Here is a 19,113-nt window from a genome sequence, read left to right as displayed (position 1 = left end):
TTAAAAAAATAGATAATCTAATTTTTCCACTGGACAAATATAGGTCAGGTTTTATTTGGGCAAAATAAAAGTTTCCTTCTTTAATTTTGTTTATAAGAAAATTGCTCTTAAACTTAATTCTGAAAGTCTCAAAAAGTCTTAAATCTACCTTGCCTTAAGTTGCGGGTACACTGGTTGTCACTGCATTGGAGTCTCCCTTCAAGGGTTAAAAGGTGTGGGCTTTGCCTCAAGGCCTACATTGAATGTCTCAGCAATAAACCACCTGTAAATATCCGCCTGAATTGTATTACAGAGAATGTCTGCTGTCTGCACACCACAAGTTTCCCTGCTATAAAGAAGTGGGAAGCAGCGTGGCTTGGCTGGCTTTCAGCTGTTCCTGTGCCAAAAGCTACATTTCTGAAGGGCCTGTGCGGCACATGGGGCTTTAACTCTGTTATCCTGCCAAAAAATGCAGGAAAAAAAACTCACAAGTTACTTCACTGTTTGGGCCGGAGCCATAGGGGAATCCCAGCAGGGCTGGCGGTGACGCAGGCAGAGAGCAGACTAAAAGGAAGGGTCTGAGCTTTCGGGATACCCTGCAGTTCCTGAACCAAGCTGCTAGTACAGTCACAGGCTTTGTGTTTTCAGTCAGCGGGTGACCATGATCTATCCTGGTACTTGTCTGCCTGGATACCAGCACGCAACTGTAACACGCTGACATGTCCATCAAACCTGAAGCATTTGCGTCCCGCTACTCCGCTAGCGCTGGCAGCCTGCCCAAGCAATCAAAAGCTAATTTAATCAGATCCATGCCAAATGATACACGTCCCTCGTGAGCAGACATAGCTGCCAGTTTTTATTAGGCAGAGCACCGGCACATGAAACTATAATCCACATTTAGCACAGAAGTGACTGTTTCTGTTCTGGATGTCTCTATGCACAATGCACAGAGCTCTTTATCTAAGATTTCCACTCATCCATCGCCCCTCTGCAGACAAAAGACTTGATTGTTAAAGATCACAATGCGGTGACGTGACTGCAGAGTCACCATATAAACCAACACGTTAATCCAGTTTGGGACGCTCATGCCATTCAATGAAAATGCAACACCCCCCCCCCCCCCACCCCCGCATTAGAGGAACTATCATCATGCTGTTGGTCTAGAGTTACAATAGCAGTGCATTGCTACTCTGCGAGCAGCAACATGCAGCCTAATTCCTCAGTCTCAGTTTTTATGGCAAGCTCTGCTCACATGAGGAATTTGACTTAGTGGGTTTGTATCTGCAGCTTATGGTAAAAAAAATTTACCTACCTAAACCGCCCTGACCTACCTAAAAAAATTAAGGTAGGTCAGGGCGATATGGCTAAAAATGTTATCACAATAAAAAAATTCATATTGGTCGATATTGATAATTAGAAAACTCAAACCATTATCTCTTTTAAGTTTTATTATTGATTTTTGTTCCCGAGTGAAAGTTGAAAAAAAAAAACAGTTAATTGTGGATTCAACTTATACATTGTCAAAGCATGATGAAAATTTGCCAAACAGGGGAGCATTTAACAAATCTGAGGCAGATTCAAAAGAATTATAATCCAAATAATGTCAATAAATAAAACAAAAGTCAGAGAAATCTTAATTCTAGTCAAGAGCATTTAAACACTTGGATAGTTTTAAAACATTTTTTATGTGTTTTTTGCAACTATCGAGGAAAATAATATTGAAATAATAAGAGTTTTATTGCCCAGCCCTATATTTAGGTCATTTATGTAAAATGTGGAGTTATTAGAGTCGCAGTTAAGTGGGTTTATTCCAAGGAATGTATTTCCTCTCTACAGTCGTCAAATGGTTTTCAGATAAAAAAATTCACAAATACGAATCTGCAATATTAAGTAATAGAGGAATAAATTGAAAAATTAAGTTGTATAAAGCGAATGCTAATTGGTACAGAAAGCGCACACTCTATTGTTATTAAGCTTTGTTTTCTTTTTTCAGATGCGGTCAAGATTATGTCAGAAAGTGTCGTAAGGAACAAAACTCATAACATTTCAAGCAGAAAAGAGTCAAACACAAGACAAACAGACATACAGAGATATGTTGTTTGCCTCCTTAAGAATGACCTGTGTTTCTCCACCAGAGCTGTCATCACATGAGATTCATGTTTGCTCTCATAATACTACAGTCTCCACGTGAAGCTGTAACATGGCGAGGTCAATATCCACCAGTCAGGCAGCGAACATAAATGCCAGTAGACATTTCAGCTGAATCAGCAAACACTCTTTTTTTCATCTTAACTATCTGTCTGATGACTTTTCCTGTGGTTGGAGGAAGTCCTTCCATGTAGCAGACTTCAAGTAGTCTAACACGCACACGCATGCATACATATATGTGACCTTTTCTTTTCAGCTCATGGAGGAATGTTTCATTCCACCTCCGTTTGACCCTTTTTTCATGAAAGATTTAAATTTTTGTGGTTTTTTTTAGGCGGTTGATGATAATTCTTGACCTGAGTCACATAGCTGATACCTTGTGCCAAAATCCAATAATAGATTTTAGTTCTAGTGTAGTCCTAATTTCAGAGTGGAAAAACCCATTATCTGGTGGCTAGTAGTCTGCACTGTAAAATCTGACAATTTAATCATACTTAAAAAAAATGGAAAGAAAATATAACTTTAAATCTTTGTTTATGTTAACATTATATGTAAGTGTTAGGTTTACTTGAAATTTAGCTGTATTACTTAATTTTGCTAAGTTATTAGAACTTAAAAATGTGAAGTGTAATTACCTTTTAGCAACTTCAGTAAACCAAGTTAGTCTAACTTAACTTGATCATGACAAAGAGTATTTTGCGAGTGATGAAGTTATGAGATATGTAAGTTCTGTTTTCTTAACTTGTTTAAGAAAAAACAAATGTGACTGACTAGTTAGCAACCAACAGAATACAGATAAATAGCACAGTAAACTTGGCTCACTGAAGTTTCTAAAACTCAGAAAGATTGTTTTATTTCAATTTGTTTTTAAGTTGCAACAACTTCGAAAATTGATTAGATATAACAACATTTTCAGTAAACTTAATTTTCCCACATTTTTCAAGCCAATTGGCTTCCTAGATGTTCTTTTAAAGTAAAATCAACCTGACACTTTTTACAGTGTAGTTTGCAGAATAAATTGGGCTTTTTCTAATACTGCACTTTGTGTAAACTGCTATAAAGAAGAGCAACACATTTTAATTTACCTGCAAGTTATGTAGCAGACATACCAGCACAGAGATGCCCTTTTCTTTCACTTCCATCACTCATTCCTCAGTGGAAAAACACTTCCAGATTTTTCATATTTACGAATCATACAAGCTGTAACATCAGTTGCTACAAATCACTTTGAGCCTGACTCGCTCCTCGCACAGCTGAATCATGTTGCTTGATAGATAATCACAGATTTTACTGCTGAGGAGTGGATCACTGGATTATTTTTGCTATATGCCCACTTAATTTATGGCATAGCTGGGGCTAATCAGATTTGGCTTGCTGCATTGCCTCAGCTCGCTGGAAGAGGTCAGTGGAAAGTGCGTGACGGGCCTGCACGACACTTCCTCAATGATGTTGTTGTTGGTGCCGTGAGGCTCAATGGAGCCTGTGTTATTGCCTTGCGAGGTAATACTGCAAGGAATGTGAGAGGGACACATAATCAAGACCAGCACCACTGACCAACTTCTTGTTTTTATGCTTTTTCACCCTTTTTTACTTAATGTTGAAAGGATCATGAATGGCTACTGTTTGGCTCCCTGCGCGGTCACAATTTAACTTCTAAATTTAACTTCAGTGTTTACGTGAAGAGTTAATGCCAAACAAAACTACTTAAAAATGAATAACATCACACTTTGTATAAAACTTCTTCATCAACATAAAATAATAAGCAAAACAAGAATGTCTGCATGAATATTAAATAAAAAAAATCCAAAAAATTATATGAGGAAATATATGTTACTACTGTACTGTAAATGTTTTTGTCAGGTGCACACACCACAGCCTTGGCAGCCAGACACATGGCACTTATTTCTTTTATAATATTTGCTCTTTGTGCAGAAAGGAACAAGACAAAACTCACCTCCACAGCTCTGTATTAGCTGTGGGGAAGAGCCCAAAGCTGTTAATTAAAGCTAATAATTTATTTGTATAAAGCAAATAAAATTAAAAGTTAGTTCCTGCTTGGCTGCGTTTCTGTTAAAGATCAAAGTTCAGCAATTTGTATGTTTACATACATTTATTTCCCGTTATTTAAAGAAGTACATATGTAAACATGTGTGTAAACAGAACCTATATACATAAAAAAGGTGTGGTTGTGTCTTTTTCCCTTGAGGTGTACTTCAGTATCTTTAATTTTAGTGTCACTGAACATGTAGGCAGTTAAGTACAAAACAAAGAAGAGATGCTTCAGAAATACAACCCTAAATAAAAAGTCAGTTGTGGCAAATTTAGCTGCTCTACAATAAACACTAATGTGGGTATTATCATTTTACAGTTGTTTTGTAGTGTGCTGTGCTGCAAACTACACTGTGATAATTTAACCCTTTGAAACCTGAGCAAACTGGCTTGATTCACTTCAAAAACATGGGAACAAGGCGATGAGCAATGGAAGAAGAAATATGTAAAAAATTAGCAAGAAAGTGCTTGAAATTATAATAATAATTTTCGAACATAATTTTAAATACGTAATTATGATAATTATAAGTACAGTTTTTCCCATACTTTTTTCCCTTAGTTTTTTTCCCCTTTCTTATTTCTTGCAATTTGGAATATATTTATTACCAAGGTGCTCATTGTCTTTTTCACATGTTTTTGAAAGAACTCCAGTTTTCTTCAGCACCAATTTGCCAAGGGTTCAAGGTTGCAAATCTTGTTAAATGTATTTCAAGCAGCACAAGAAAAGTGTCATTTTAATATATATATATATATATATATATATATAATAGTATATATATATATATATATATATATATATGTATATACTAAAACAGAAGTATGTTATTTTTTCAGTAGCATACATATTGATAACATCAGTACAAAGCCTGTTTCACTACAAACACAGCAGTTATAGTACACACTGACAAACAGTGCATGACAAGTGTTGAGTGATTATAGGAAAGACAATAGACTTGAATAGACTACAAAAACTGGTTAAGATAGAAATCAACAAAGTCAGGCTGGAGTCTTTTATTCCAGACGGGTGTAGTATAAGCACGATAGTTAATTTGATAAAGAAAGTACAGAACAGCAAGTACATCAACAGAAATTCCAAGGAAGACATTATTGTGCCACCCACACAAATGTACGTGTGATCTTTAGGAAGCAGAGAGCAGGAAATACCAGCGAAAGAGCACTTAGAGATGGAGACGAAACAACATGTGGATTACCGCTTGAAGAATCTGGGTCCCTCTGATTTTCCAGTCAAGCAGAACAGACAGACATTCATTTTAATACCAAAGTCTCACACCTAGTTCATCGCAAAATAACCACACAGCTTTAACGGGCAAACAAAAAAGGTTTCTTCTTTCAGTTCAAGTGAGGAAATGAGTGAACATTTATGCCAAATGTTGAAATGCAAGATTTGTATTTACACTGATGCTGGCACATGAAAAAACCTACTAAGTACTGACCAAGCATTAACCATGGTGTTAATGCCTATGAGAACTTCAAAACTAGTTGCTGGAATCACTGTGTGACCAGGAAAATGCATTCCTGCACATTTACTGTCTTTGTGGTATTAAAAGGCTTTGATGCTTTTTGAGTACATTTGATAGACGACATGTCCATGCAAGCAGCCAGTCTTATATGTAAATATGAGCGTATACATGTGCATGTACGTGAGGTGGTGTGTGGGTCTCTTTATCTCGTTGGAATTAGACCCTTCGCTCTCGTTCTTATCACTCTGTTTTGTTTGCACAGACTTTGCAATCTTCTACCTCTCAAATGTGGAGTTTAGAAAAAAAAGAAGATTAACCCATTAGCTCTCATTGTTTCGACTTTATCCTTCATTTTGCCAACTGTTAAAGTCTCTGGCTCCACCCTGCCCCCACATAGGGTCCCATGCCACCTATAGCAGCAGGCCGGCTGCCTTTTAGCCAATTAAGGTGTTAAATGAGCCTAAGGGTCTTATAGTCAGCGGCATTGAATGCTTTTTATTGCACTGTGAAATCATTTTCTGTATCTCCTGAGGTTGAATTTGTTCCCCCTGTCTCTCTTGGAGATCAGAGGTCAATGTACAGAGCAGAAAGCCCTGATTGCTGGTTGGGATACAGTGTATAGCTCTAAGACACAAGGTGCAAACAGGGCAGATGCATGAATCTCCCCGTTCAAGTTCACCTTTCTAACCTGCCCCCTCCAACCCCAAAGTCTGTTGTAAAATGCAAATTCAAGTCCTAAAATGAAAATTACAGCATCTGGGAGGGAAAACATGAGTGAAAGAGAGAGACAACATGCCAGACAGCAAACAGACAAGCAGGCGGCATTGAGGAGGAGCAGTTAACGGTAATCAGAGAGGGGACGCTTTAAATCAAACCCTTCTTTTTTTGCGTTGTTATTGTTTTGCATAGAAAGTGGTCATGACACTCACTAAAACGCCCCATCTGATGTCAGCCATCACTGCAGTTTGCATTTGTCCTTTGGTCTTTGGCAAACACAAGATGCCAAGTAGTCGTATTGATTTGGAGGCAGGCTATTGCATTTAAAGCCTACGTTATGGTCTGGCAATAAAAGTGTGGAGGAAATCCTCTATTAGTCTGCTCACTATTGACCTTTACCACAGCCACTCAGATATGAGAATGTTGCAGAGTGATGAAGCAAAAACCATAAAGCAAATATGCTGCTTTAATTTAGTTTCCAAAGCATTATGACTGGATGAAAAAATTAAACATGCACTCTTCCTGGCAGTAGTAGCAAATTACTCATAATTCATCTTCTGCGGAACAGTTTTTCAACAAAGTGGGATTTCCAAATAATAGCTGGTCATTGACCCAAGGGGTTGATAAGGTGAAGAAATTACCCAAAGTACAAGGGTGATTTCCCTCCTTTGGCTACAGTATAGAGGAGACCCAGCAGGGGTTTTTGAAGGGATTTATCGCTGGACTGCTGCTTGTTTTGTTGTTCTGAGCTATGGTTTAGATATTAAATGCCTTATCAGTCCAGCCAAGGTCTGGTTATTCATGTGTAGAATTAGAGACCAAGAGAAACCTCCAGACATTTGTTGCACCAAAAACAAAATATTAGATTGGCTCCACCAGGCTCCTAAAGCATCGTTTTACCCTAAATGTATGTGTGCATCAGATTACATCAGATATATGTAGAAAATATTAATTGGCATTTTAAGTAACTTCCATATTCGAGTACTTGCATCAAATTTATATAGAGTACTTGCAAAGAAAATCTGACATGACAATAGGAACATAAATTGTCCAACCACTGACACTTGCAATATGACACTCTCTATTGAACAACCAGGCTTCCATTAGCCCACCATACCATAGAGTTAAAACGAATACTAGAAAAATCTCTGTCACTGCCATTTGCGATAAATTGATGAAAGGCATGAACTGAAGGACCGTCTCCCAGATGCTGTCCTTAGCCAGTTCAACATCAGCCCGGTTAGCAGAAGCTAACACAGAAGCAGTTGCTAATATTTGCCATCAAGCTGCTTAACCGTCCCAACAAACTCACACAGTGCCTGAAAAGGCTCAACACCATCATTAAACTCTTTAATAACAATAAGGTAATGCTAGCCCTGTGATGCTAACAGTTAGCCCTGTTACCGTGTGAGCGTGCAGGTGGACTGAACTAGGGGTGTGCCATATCATATCATCCACGATAATACCGGTGTAATTTTTGCTATGATAAGAAAAGCTCATATTGTGATAAAGGTAATATTTCGACTTGTTGACATAATGGCATCATATCCTTACACATGGTAACAACAAGCATGACTGAAAGCAGTATTGCCACCAACCAGGAGCAACTTCAGTGGAATCACTTATAGGTTGATTTTTTTTTTTAATTTTTAAAAAATTTTTGCAACTGTTTAGATGTGTCATTTTTTATCAATTATATTTTGTTATAAAATCTATATTTTAACAGAACCTGAATCATATTTTTTGCAATTGTATGTTCTTGAAGTTAATAATAAAAGAAAATCTCAGTATTGTTATATCATCAATAATATTTTTATTAAAAAAAAAAACTGAAATATGTTGATACTATTTTACAGCCATATCACCCACCCCTAACTTTAAACAACTGTTTCCTGGTGCGAATCTCACACTTCTGCAGCAGTGGTCTCATAATAAACACAGAAAGAGAAATAAAGAGAGAGAGAGAGAGAGAGAGACAGCAGGGCAACAAGGTGATGAGAGAAGCGAAACGCTGCTGGCAGCTCAACAATAAAAATAATATTTTCCCAGTTTTAAAGAGTAAAACTAAAATCTTCATATGTGGAACAGGCGGCAGGCAGTACTTTCTACACTGAACAAATACTAACGTCCAAATGAGTACTTATACAAATCCCTTGTATAAAATATTCAACTTTTCTATCTTTGACTCGTAGTCTTTATTACAGATCATCGAGTGCATAGTTGTCATATATAAATGTTTTTTCATAAGCATCAAACCTGCTTCCTCATTTAAGAAAAGTGGGGGGAACATGTGTAATGGTGCAATGTAATTTGCACCATCTTGCATGTAGGAAATCGTGACGCCTGAAATGAACAGTAGCATGAAACAAAGCGACCACTTCTGCTTCCCTCTACACAGGAAGAGTCAACAGAACAGCTTTTTTGTAATCACTTCTGTCTTTGAATTAACATATATGACAGAGAGAGAGAGAGAGAGACACAGAAAGACAGAGACAGACAGAGACAGAGAGACAGACAGAGACAGACAGAGAGACAAACAGTATTGAAGGCAATATTTTTGGGGCTCAAACATTGAATGAAATTTGTGCTTATCTACACGAGTTCAAAGTGTGGCACCATAACATGCTGAGTAATGGGTATTGTATGTAATAAAGTGTGCACATACACAGAGTGAACGTATGGGAAGTGAATTTGCCTATGTCACTTAATGCAAAAGAAAGTGGTAGTTATTCCTCTGTGAGTGCTCTGTCATGCGTCAGAACAGAGACACGTTGCCTCCATCAGACCAGATCCAGTTAGGTAAGAGTTTTAAATCCTGCTTATACTGGTGCTTTTCTCCATCTGACAACTGCAAGCATTCAGTTGTGCCTTTTTTGCCCTTTAAGAATGTCATGAATCAATATTGAATATCTGTCGGCTGCCTCGCTACATCTGCTCCGTCAGTTGTCACTTCCTTCACCCTCTGAAGAAACACAAGTTTCACAGCTCTTGTTTCCTTGCGCAACACTGTAACATACAGCTATAGTATAGGGTGACTGAAATATTTCTTCCTGTGCATGCTGTGGTTCATGGTTGGCTGTTGACGTAAGATTTTGTCAGTGTGCTGCATTATATTAAGTGACTTTTGGAGTGTATTTTGTGTCCCAGCGTCTGACCTGTAGGAGTGTCAGCTGTATGCCTATTGCTAGTTTAGCTTTGACTGAAGAGATTTGTCATTTGTCTTCTTGTTTTTCTTCAAACTTGCTATTGTGGTATGGCAAGTTCAACACATTGCTACACATTTCAAGAGGTTACGCTGCAATGCTTCCTGCAAAGTAATGTATTGCTTTAACGCGTGGAGGCTTAAGCTGGATGAAAATGTATCATGTAATCGCTTTCTTTCATGAGTAAAGGTGCATTAACAAATCTGATGCACAATTCCTTACGCATTTACGCTGTGTAATTGTATATTGTGCTGATCTCTCATGTGAGTCAGACATGTGGACCTCACATTGTTGCACTGGCTGACTGGGAAACAAATGTGTTGGCTGAAATGTCTGCTCACAAACAGTGATAACCAGGATGTTTGTGGGTATAGTCGCTCTTCTCATCATGTATTCATGACTATGTAAATATAAGATATGGAAAACAGTCTATTTCCATGTGAATGGAAGCATAACTTTTTTTCACTCATCAGCCTTTGGAGAGACCTTAGACTTTATGTATAACTACAGTATGTACTGTCAACCTTCTCTTCAATTCAGAACGTGCTTACATGGTAATTACACTACTACACCCATGTAATGTGGGTGTGATTTTTTTTGTGATTGGTATCTTCGTATATCCTCGTAAATCCTTATTGCAGCGTGATTGCTGTGGGTGGCCACATTTTAGAAATTCAACCATTCAACCATAATGCGATCTGTGAATATTTTATCTTCTAATGGTACGTGTCCATATGGTGATTTTAAATGTGAAAGATTGTGCTGCTCCCCAGCATTGGGCACTCGGGTGTCCCATGGTGGATCATTTACATTCTTTTTTCTTATATTATGAAAATACACTTAACACACACTTAAGGCTACAAATAAGCCGCTAAATAAGTTAATAAGTAAATAAGTTGCTAAATCTGTCTTCATTTTAAATTGATAATGGATAGTTCAAAAGTTTTGTCAGGAGTTTTCAAAGTTGGTGAGTCACACCAGATGCTTATTAACCTAGAACCAACTTCATGTAAATGCAACCCGGCGTTATCAGAACGCATTACACGGCTGCTTCCATAAACCATGCATAGAAGACATGGAGATTATGGATCCTGTGGACACATACCCTCACAAAGATATACGAAGAGTGTGGCCTCAGTGCTCTGGAAGCATTTTCTCAGGAGACATTGCAAGCAAGCTGGGCATCTGGTGTATGTTTGCACAGTGCCTAGAGAACATTTGAAAGTTGTTGATTGTTGTTAACCAGCAGGGCTGACAGAAAGAAGTTAGCTCACAAGCACAAGGGCATTATCAGTTAAAGACACACTTTAAAGCAGGTAGCCCTGTTGTATGCAGATACAGTACAAAGCCCTACCAGGCTGGGATGATGTGCCGAGTCAAACCAAGTCAAGCCAAGCCAACACATGTATGGGAAAGGGCTAAGAAATTCTCTGTGTCCTGTGATCTTCATCTTGCCTCAAGGAGCTGCTGACTAACAAGTATTTTGCGAAACCTTGCTCCACTGGAGGAAAGTTTTGTATGTTTTCTTTACTCTGATAAACTGTTTCAAGAGATTTTTGCACTCTGATGTTAGTTTGTTTTTTTTAACGAGGCTGAAACACTGAAAGTCTTCTTAATGTTGCTCAGTTATAATCATAGCAAATATCAGCTTCAAGAGTAAAAGACAAAACAGTTTCTCTAAAATGGTATGAAAGACGTCACAGGGGGAACAAGGTAGAGAGAAGTGGAGTCTTCTGACAGTTTACTTTTATGGTATATATATATTTTTTTAACTGAACGTCAGTGCAACCTAAAACCAAAATATCAGCACAGGGTCACTTGAAACAGTGGTTCAAATTTAACTGTTATTTATTAATGCTTTCATCCAGAGTGTATTCTGTGTAAAAGTGCAATGCAAAAAACCCCCAGATGTCTCTGAATGTACAAGATTGGGGCAGGTGGTGGCTACAGCGGTCCGCCTGTTCATGGATTAGTCAGCATCGCTGAGATGAGTTGTGGTGTACAGTCAGCGCTGCCTTCTGTCATGACTGGCACTTCAGCATGTCCAGCACCTGCACTTGAAATTCATTTCCCCACACGCTGTTGACTCGGTGTACAGTTCTTATCTCTGCCTGACTGATCTGAGTAACAAACCCAGACTTCTTAACATTTTGAACAAGTTCACAACAGAGAGCGGGCAGAGCAGACAGTTATACCCTTCCTCCAGTATAACTCTGGGCTATAGGTGGTATCACTTGCGTTATAGCCGTTGAAGAAGCTCATTGTTTAATACACACACTTCTTTGCATACCTAGGCACGTGCGGGAAAAACTCCCCACTATGTCTCTAATGAAGGGAAAAACAGCAGTCAGACCTGAGCAGAGTCACACCTCTGAATATTAATTTATTATGTGAGACAGTATAGACGAGACAGTGTTGACTGTCGCTCTGCTTTCCTGGCGGGCTGATATTCATCTTGGCTTTGAGCCAACCAGGTGAAGAAAGTGACGGTTCTTCCTGTGATTTCACTTCCTCTTGTTGTTCAGGCTAAAACACTCTGTCCTGTGCGAGCAGCTTGTCTGGTCTGTTTGTGTGAGTAATCCTGCACGTTGCACAACTGACAACTCGAGAAGTGACTGCACACTTGTGCTTCACATTGATTTCTTACTGCATTTTTGTGTGAGAAATTAGGTTTTTGCTTCTCTGCCACATATTTTCAAGTCGTGATTTGAATTGACAGAGTAACTCTTTAGTCATCACTGTACTTTTCTGCTATTCTGAGACCTTAAAAAGTTAAACCAAATTTCAGTTCAGTTCAGATCTTGATAGTTGTGAATCTAAAAGTGACTGATCAAGTTTCTCAAATAATATGTTGGACTTTTTTCTTGCCGTATCATCCAGCATCTTTATGGCTTTATATAATGGGTGGTTTGCAAAACAGACAAAATAAAGCCAATGCAAAAGCAAATACAAAAATACTGCACAAAATAAGATAAAACACAGTAATGTTATTATTATTATGATTATTATTATTATTAATGATGATAATTATAATAAGCAGGATCAAGACAGTATGAAAAGATAAGTTAAAAGATAGATTAAAAGACAAATCAAAAGATGACATCACATGAAAGCAGGTATGTAAAAATGGGTTTTAAGAAGTGATTTAATAGAAGACACTGATTCTACCGTATCTCCACAAGCAGGTCATTACAAAGCCGAGGGGCCTTGATGGCAAAAGCGTGACCACCTTTAGAAAAAGCCTCAACTTTGAATGGCCAGAAGTCATACCTGAGCAGAGTCACACCTCTGAATATTAATTTTGTCCCACTTGAGGATCTAAAGCTGCGAACTGGCTCATATTGGGTCAGCATTTCTGATATGTGGTTTGGGGCCAGACCCAGAAGAGCTTTTAAAGTGATCAGTATAATCCTAAAATCAATTCTAAAGCCAACAGGGGGCCATGAACAGGATGCTTTGGGGAAAGTTTTTCACAGTTTTGGTGCTGCCACAACTGAAGATATTGATGCAAACAGACAGTGGGGAAGTAGCAGTCTTAGACTTTGTTATTCTTTCTCTCCCTCAGGTCTTTGTAGCCTGTCAGCATACTCTTGTCCTCCTACTTTCGCTTCCGCTGCTCGTGCCTCATTGAACGCTGTGCGAGTCAGCTCTACTGCCGGCTTTGGTGTCCCCCCAACTACAGGAAAAACCATTGAGACAAGAGAGAGGCCTCTGTCTCCTGGACTGCAGCCGGCCTTTCTCAGAGCTCCAACCAACCCCCCTCCTCCTCCTCCTCCTTCTTCTTCCGCTTCATAACCATAACCTCCAAACCTCCAGCCAGCTGCTAGCTGCTTCACTACAGGCACTGTTGGACAAAAGGATCCAACATCGTCCCCTGACCGGCCCCGGACTGGTGCTCCTTCAGTGGGGGAGGGAGGGGAAGGAAGGCAGCTGAACGCTGTGCCGCTTTCCCCGGAGATGAAGCTGCAGGCCGTCATGGAGAACCTGCACAGGCAGCAGAGGGCCAAGCTGCTGATGGAGCAGCAGCTACAGCAGCAAGCCGCCGCCCAGCACACTCAGGTCCGCACAATTGTTGGAGGAGGGGATGAGCCGATGGGGAGCCCAGTCCCTGAGGCGGAGCAGGCCCAGATGGCAGCGCTGGCGGCCATGCGTGCTGCTGCGGCCGGGCTGCAGAGAGTGTCGGACAGTCCCATGTCAGATCGCAGCAGTGGCGACGATGAAGGTGATGATGATGACAATGAAGATGGGGAGGAGCATTACAAGGACATGATGGGGTCAGATGAGGAGGAGCAGATGTGAGTGCTTAATCTCTATCATCTCTGCCAGTAGTACTCTTTATTGGTGCATTTATTTTTTAAAAACATTCTGTTTTTAAAACACACAGCAAACAGAAATGGGATGAGGAAGACTTTGAAGGTGAGATGGAAGAAGACTTTGACGACGACCTGGCCGATGAGGGTCTGCCGACAGGCCATGACGCAGTGGCTCCTGGGAAGGGCATCCTCCTGCTGCCACACCGCCAACTCCACCCTCACTCCCAGCTGCTGAAGGCCCGTCCCAGTGTCGACCAGGAGCCCCGCGTATCCATCCTACCTCCCCACGCCACGCACAGTCATCTGGGTGGACAGGACCACGGAGAATGGACCTACGAGGAGCAGTTCAGACAGGTAGGATGTCTTCATATCTCTTACTTGCTCCTCTGCTTGATGTTTTCTTCTGTTGCACTTATTGTTATACACAATCGCATGTAAATAAACGTTGCTACTGGAGTTTCAGTCAAAGTCTGCAGCTCTGAATCATGCATTCATGTTGTCACCGTGGAGAATCAACTAAATCCCTAAAATACACCCTAAAGTCAGCTGCTATAGCACACAGAGGATGTACATAAATCTAAAATGTTGGTTGGTGACCACTGAGCAACATCTGGCCCTCACACCCGTCACATCATGTCACTTTCCCAGCTGAAGTAATCTGACCAGGGTGGGAAATTAGCACCAGCCAGCAGCCAAATGTTGATAAACTCTGAGCTGAGGCTTTTAAGTTTGTCTTTGCCACCTGACATTCTGGCAGGGCACATCTGCTAAAGGTTCTTGTCTTAAACAATTCGTTTTTCTGGCCGAGTGGCTTAGTCCCTGGTGAGACTTGACATTTACTGACTTGGCCTGAGAGTGAAATGAATAGGAGTGTGAGCAGAGGAAGAGAAGCTGAGTGCAGCAGGAGGGAAGGGCGGTGGGCTAGGGTGCATTTTAACAGCTTTACCATGCTGGCGTTTACTGTAAACATGCTAGTGGGCTGGATATTATGAGGGAGGCCCCGGTGGAATAAGACAGGCTGTTTACATGAAGGGATTTAAGTCTGTCAACAGCTTAGTTTATATGGGGGGCTGCTGCTGATAAAACAGACAGAGAGACGGGGGAAAGATGTAGAATCGACATGTTCACTGCCAATGATAAAATACTCAATTACTTGTTTTTTACTTAATATCTTTGCATTTTCTGTCACAGTTGCTACACAAAGTGACGCCATATTTTAGAGTAGATGGACAGTTGCACAATTTAAATTGCTACCCACCACAAGTACAGTATGAAATTTGATTAAAATGCTCCACTTAAGGGATATTTAGTCATTACACTGGATCTTTTAACTTTCTTTCTAAAATAAGATACAAACTGTAAGAAGAGAAATGACCTTTTCTGACCAAAAAAAAAAAAAAATTAGTGTCCTTAACGGATTCAGTTCATCAATGCAACCCTTAACCCTTTTGCTTTTGTGTAAGAACTAGGGCCGTACTCCACTGAGAATTATGTTTGGCTGTACAATGTGTGTATTTTTTTTTTTTACATATAGTTTGAATGGGATAAGAAAATGAGCCAGTTTAGCCCTCTGAGCTAATACAGTTCAGGAATTTGCATTTTTTTTTATTGCAGAAACTAGTATCAAAGTATCAAACTGTATCATGTTAAGTTGCTGTGAGCTGTAAATATCCTGCTTTTAAGCAAAAGGCAGCAAATATTATTCTTTTTGAGCCTGAGAGAGCAAAGCCTGCCTTCCTCCAAGCAGCTGTCTCCATCTCACTCAAGACTCACCCTGGATCTGGGTTTGCAGTTCCTGTAACATTGTTACTATCAATACCAGTTCTAGTCAGATTGGCCATTGTTAGCAATACCAGTTGATAACAACACATTACGCTGTATTTTTAAGCATACAAACGCAGTAAAAACATATCCACAAATAGAACTTGAACAGCGCTGTGTGAGTCTAAAACAAGACAGAAGTGCTAACTAATAAACAGTACAATTGTTCCATTTTCACAAGTCGGAAATTCAACTTTGGAGGGCGTTCCAGCTGAAATTTGCAACAGTGCCCCTTTTTTTGTGATGCAATGACAAGCCACAACAAAATTCTTCTCCATCTCAGCCCAAGCAGTTGAGAGTTTGAGAGATAGTCTGAATAAGTAACAGATATTAAAAAAAGAAACAACCACAACAACATTTTCACTTGCCTCTGTGGTTCTTTCTGCTGTTTACTAACCTGTTTTCTTGGCTGTGACATCAAACGGGACCAGAAAAATATAGAAAGTCGTACTTGTCTGCAGAGCCCTGAATATAGCACTGCTCAACCAGCACTGGGAAAGCAATTTATTGCCTGTTTTCAAGTTTCCCCATGCTTATCTAAACATGCATACATGCTTAATTTTGGACTGCTTTACTGGGATTAAAATTTGGCATATTGTTGAGCCACCATTTTATGTAAGGGTAGCTTATATAACATAATGGAAGCCACTATAGAAACTCAAACACACTCATGGCCTGTAGCAATATTTCCAGCCATAAAACGTGCCTGACAGCATGAGATGAGCTTGTCTTTTATCCGAGCAGAGATAACCAAACTCTTTTGAAAGAGGAAACTGGTTTGGGAGTTGTTAAGACGAGATTTTGATACTGATGCCTTTAGTATGTTAGAGGTAAGCAAACTTCAACCCAAGCTTCATTTTTAAACCTAACCATATATTCTGTAATTTAAGGCCTATTTCTTGTAATTACAGAGCGTATGGAATATAAAACCTACACTCTGCTCTCTAAATAGTCCACCCCTCCCTCTGTAAATGACTGAATTGATACCCTTAACAGTTGGTGGTTTTCATATGTCAGGTAAAAAATGCAGAACATTTTTATCATGACATGTCAGTGAGCCGCTGACGGTTATATAATCAAGACAGCCAGTATATTGGTTGTAAAGATAGTGTTACCCAATCCATTGTTGAATAAAACGCCTGCACAATGTCACAATCCTCCTGCTATAGGGGGACAGAGCAGAGGAGGAGACCAAACTATACGTTGTCATTTAAAACCTTCTGCATTTTATCTTGATAAAGGAAATAAAGCAACAATGGCCTCATCTGTTTGCAGGGAGTCTGGGTTCCATAGTGCTGATAGTTTATAACATTGTGAATACAGGATTTTAGTCTTGCATGTTATTCACACAGGACTCATTTGGTCGTTGTATGATTACTGTGATTAGTAATAATTGCAGCTTCAGCCTGTGATTATAATGCTCTACGAATGTGCTGTGTAAAGCAAAAATGACTGACCTGTTATGACGAAGACAGTCTGTCCCTTGGTAATTCTAGCCCCATGCAAATCAAACTCAGTGATTTCAGCCTTAATTTATATTTAGTGGGCGCCATTTTCCTTCTGCTTCTTCTTTTTCTGTCTGAAACCGCCATTTGTGGTTTCTTCTTGTCACGTGAAAAGGAGACAGCACTTAAATCCACAGACCACAGTTTTTTTTTTTTACTACATTTTCAGTGCAAACTTTGAACAGGAAGTTAGGAAATTTGTCAAATATTGAAATTTTATTGTAATAACTGTAATAAGGGTGAGTCAAACAAGCCCAAAGCAAAATGATATGACTTATTGGGGCTGCACGCCAGCAATTTCCTCCAAACTGTAACTGCCATATTCACTGTCTGTCTGAAGGCTAAAGTTGCCCTCTCAAAAAAAAAAAAAAAACCCAAAAAAACAGTCTACTCCGATTGGTCAGTACATCTGGGTCCTCCGTACCTGCGCTCCTCGGGAGAATGACTGCAACAGAATATAGTGGCACCAAAATCTTCTCAATAGGACAATGATCTGAAATCGGGGAGAAATTAACAAAAATCAATGAGGCTGACATTGTGATCTGAGTAAGTTATTAGTAATTAGGCCCACAGGAATATTGCATGCAGTAGTTCACCTTTCAACATCTCCCCCCCTTCTCTCTGTCTTTATTGTCTCAGTACAGATGCATAACATTGGCAGTTTGGGTCCAGTTTTGGTGGCTGATTAACATTTCTTAACAGCGGATTATAGTCAAGCAGAACTAAGTAACCATACATGAAAATTAAAGTCTGTTTTTATCATAAAAGTCTGTGACGACAGGCTGGATTTAAATTAAATGTCTAAGCAGCACGCCTTAATAACTGGTTAAGTGTTTTGGACTGTGGCAATGTCTGGCTATAGTGAGGTGTGCATTTTCAGGAAAATATTTGTTCAAGTGCATTTTAGAGAACAGACAAGAGATGTAGTTGTTATTCTTAAATGCAGTGGTGCATAAAGAAAACAACTTGTTCACTTAAGTCAAAGTATAGATACTCCTGGTCAAAAATTACTCCTATACAAGTAAAATTTCCTGAGTCAAAATACTACTTAAGTACTAGAAAATTTGCTTTTAAAAAGATTGACGTTCTCAAAGTAGTTTTTCTTTTTTTAATCAAGGTTTTGTTGTATATTGTCGTAGTACATTTACAGATACTAATGACTCTAAAACAACCCACTGAAAGCACTGACTTGCTTGCAAATTAAGCAAGTAAACAAGTCATAATTTGAAGACTATATTAATTCAATTTATAGGGGCATCGCTTCGACAAACAAACCACACGCAAAACTGCATGATCAAAGTTGGTGGACTTTTACATTTTAGAAAAGAAAAAAAATAATCTGCTGACTTCAAAGCAAATGTAACAAGTAACAAGAGTGTACTTAGAAATATAGTAGGGTCAAAAGTACAATATTTGTCTTATTTGAGTCTAGTGTTGTAGTGCTCGACTCGGTCTTGGTCTTGAGATTATTTTCTGAGGGTCTCGTCTTCGAATCAAACACATTTAGTCTCAGTCTTATCTCTGTCTCGGACATAGTGGACTGGATACAGAGACCAGTTGAGACCAAAACAGTTTCATTTGTAAACATAATTACTTTTATTGAATGTAAAACTTCCTTCTTCAAATCCAGCCAATCACGTAAATCGTTTGTAATTTGCTTTTTAGTCACTGATAAGGCTGCCACCATTCATAGAAATCAGAGGAAAACTGTTTATACTTGGTCTTGACTCGGTCCCGCCCTGGTTTGGTTGTGGTCTTGACTCAGTTTTGGCCCCTTAAAGTCTTGGTTTTGTCTCAGTCTCGGCACACTCTGGTCTCGGTCAAGTCTTGGGTCTTGGTCTCGGTTAGTACAGTCTTGACCACAACTACAAGTTGAGTCAAAGCATGTAGTTTAAAG

The 19,113-nt window shown here is 39.4% G+C and overlaps 1 protein-coding gene across 4 annotated transcripts in view; it reads left to right on the top strand.

Moving 5' to 3' along the window:
* arid3a (AT rich interactive domain 3A (BRIGHT-like)) overlaps positions 1–19,113 on the top strand; it is a 52,813-nt gene that overhangs the window by 6,217 nt on the left and 27,483 nt on the right. For 3 of the 4 annotated variants that reach the window (XM_042484152.1, XM_042484150.1, XM_042484148.1), the window contains exons 2-3: positions 13,143–13,872; positions 13,962–14,244. In XM_042484152.1, the coding sequence (XP_042340086.1) occupies positions 13,535–13,872; positions 13,962–14,244 (621 nt within the window). In that variant the 5' untranslated portion in view covers positions 13,143–13,534. Of the gene's footprint in view, positions 1–9,121; positions 9,174–13,142; positions 13,873–13,961; positions 14,245–19,113 lie in introns of those variants that run through there. The other variant, XM_042484149.1, reaches the window with a different exon arrangement.

This window comes from Plectropomus leopardus, chromosome 3 (assembly GCF_008729295.1).
Source record: "Plectropomus leopardus isolate mb chromosome 3, YSFRI_Pleo_2.0, whole genome shotgun sequence".
Classification (NCBI taxonomy): domain Eukaryota; kingdom Metazoa; phylum Chordata; class Actinopteri; order Perciformes; family Serranidae; genus Plectropomus; species Plectropomus leopardus.
The sequence above is the reverse complement of the archived record's forward strand: the minus strand, read 5'-3'. Positions and strand labels throughout refer to the sequence as shown.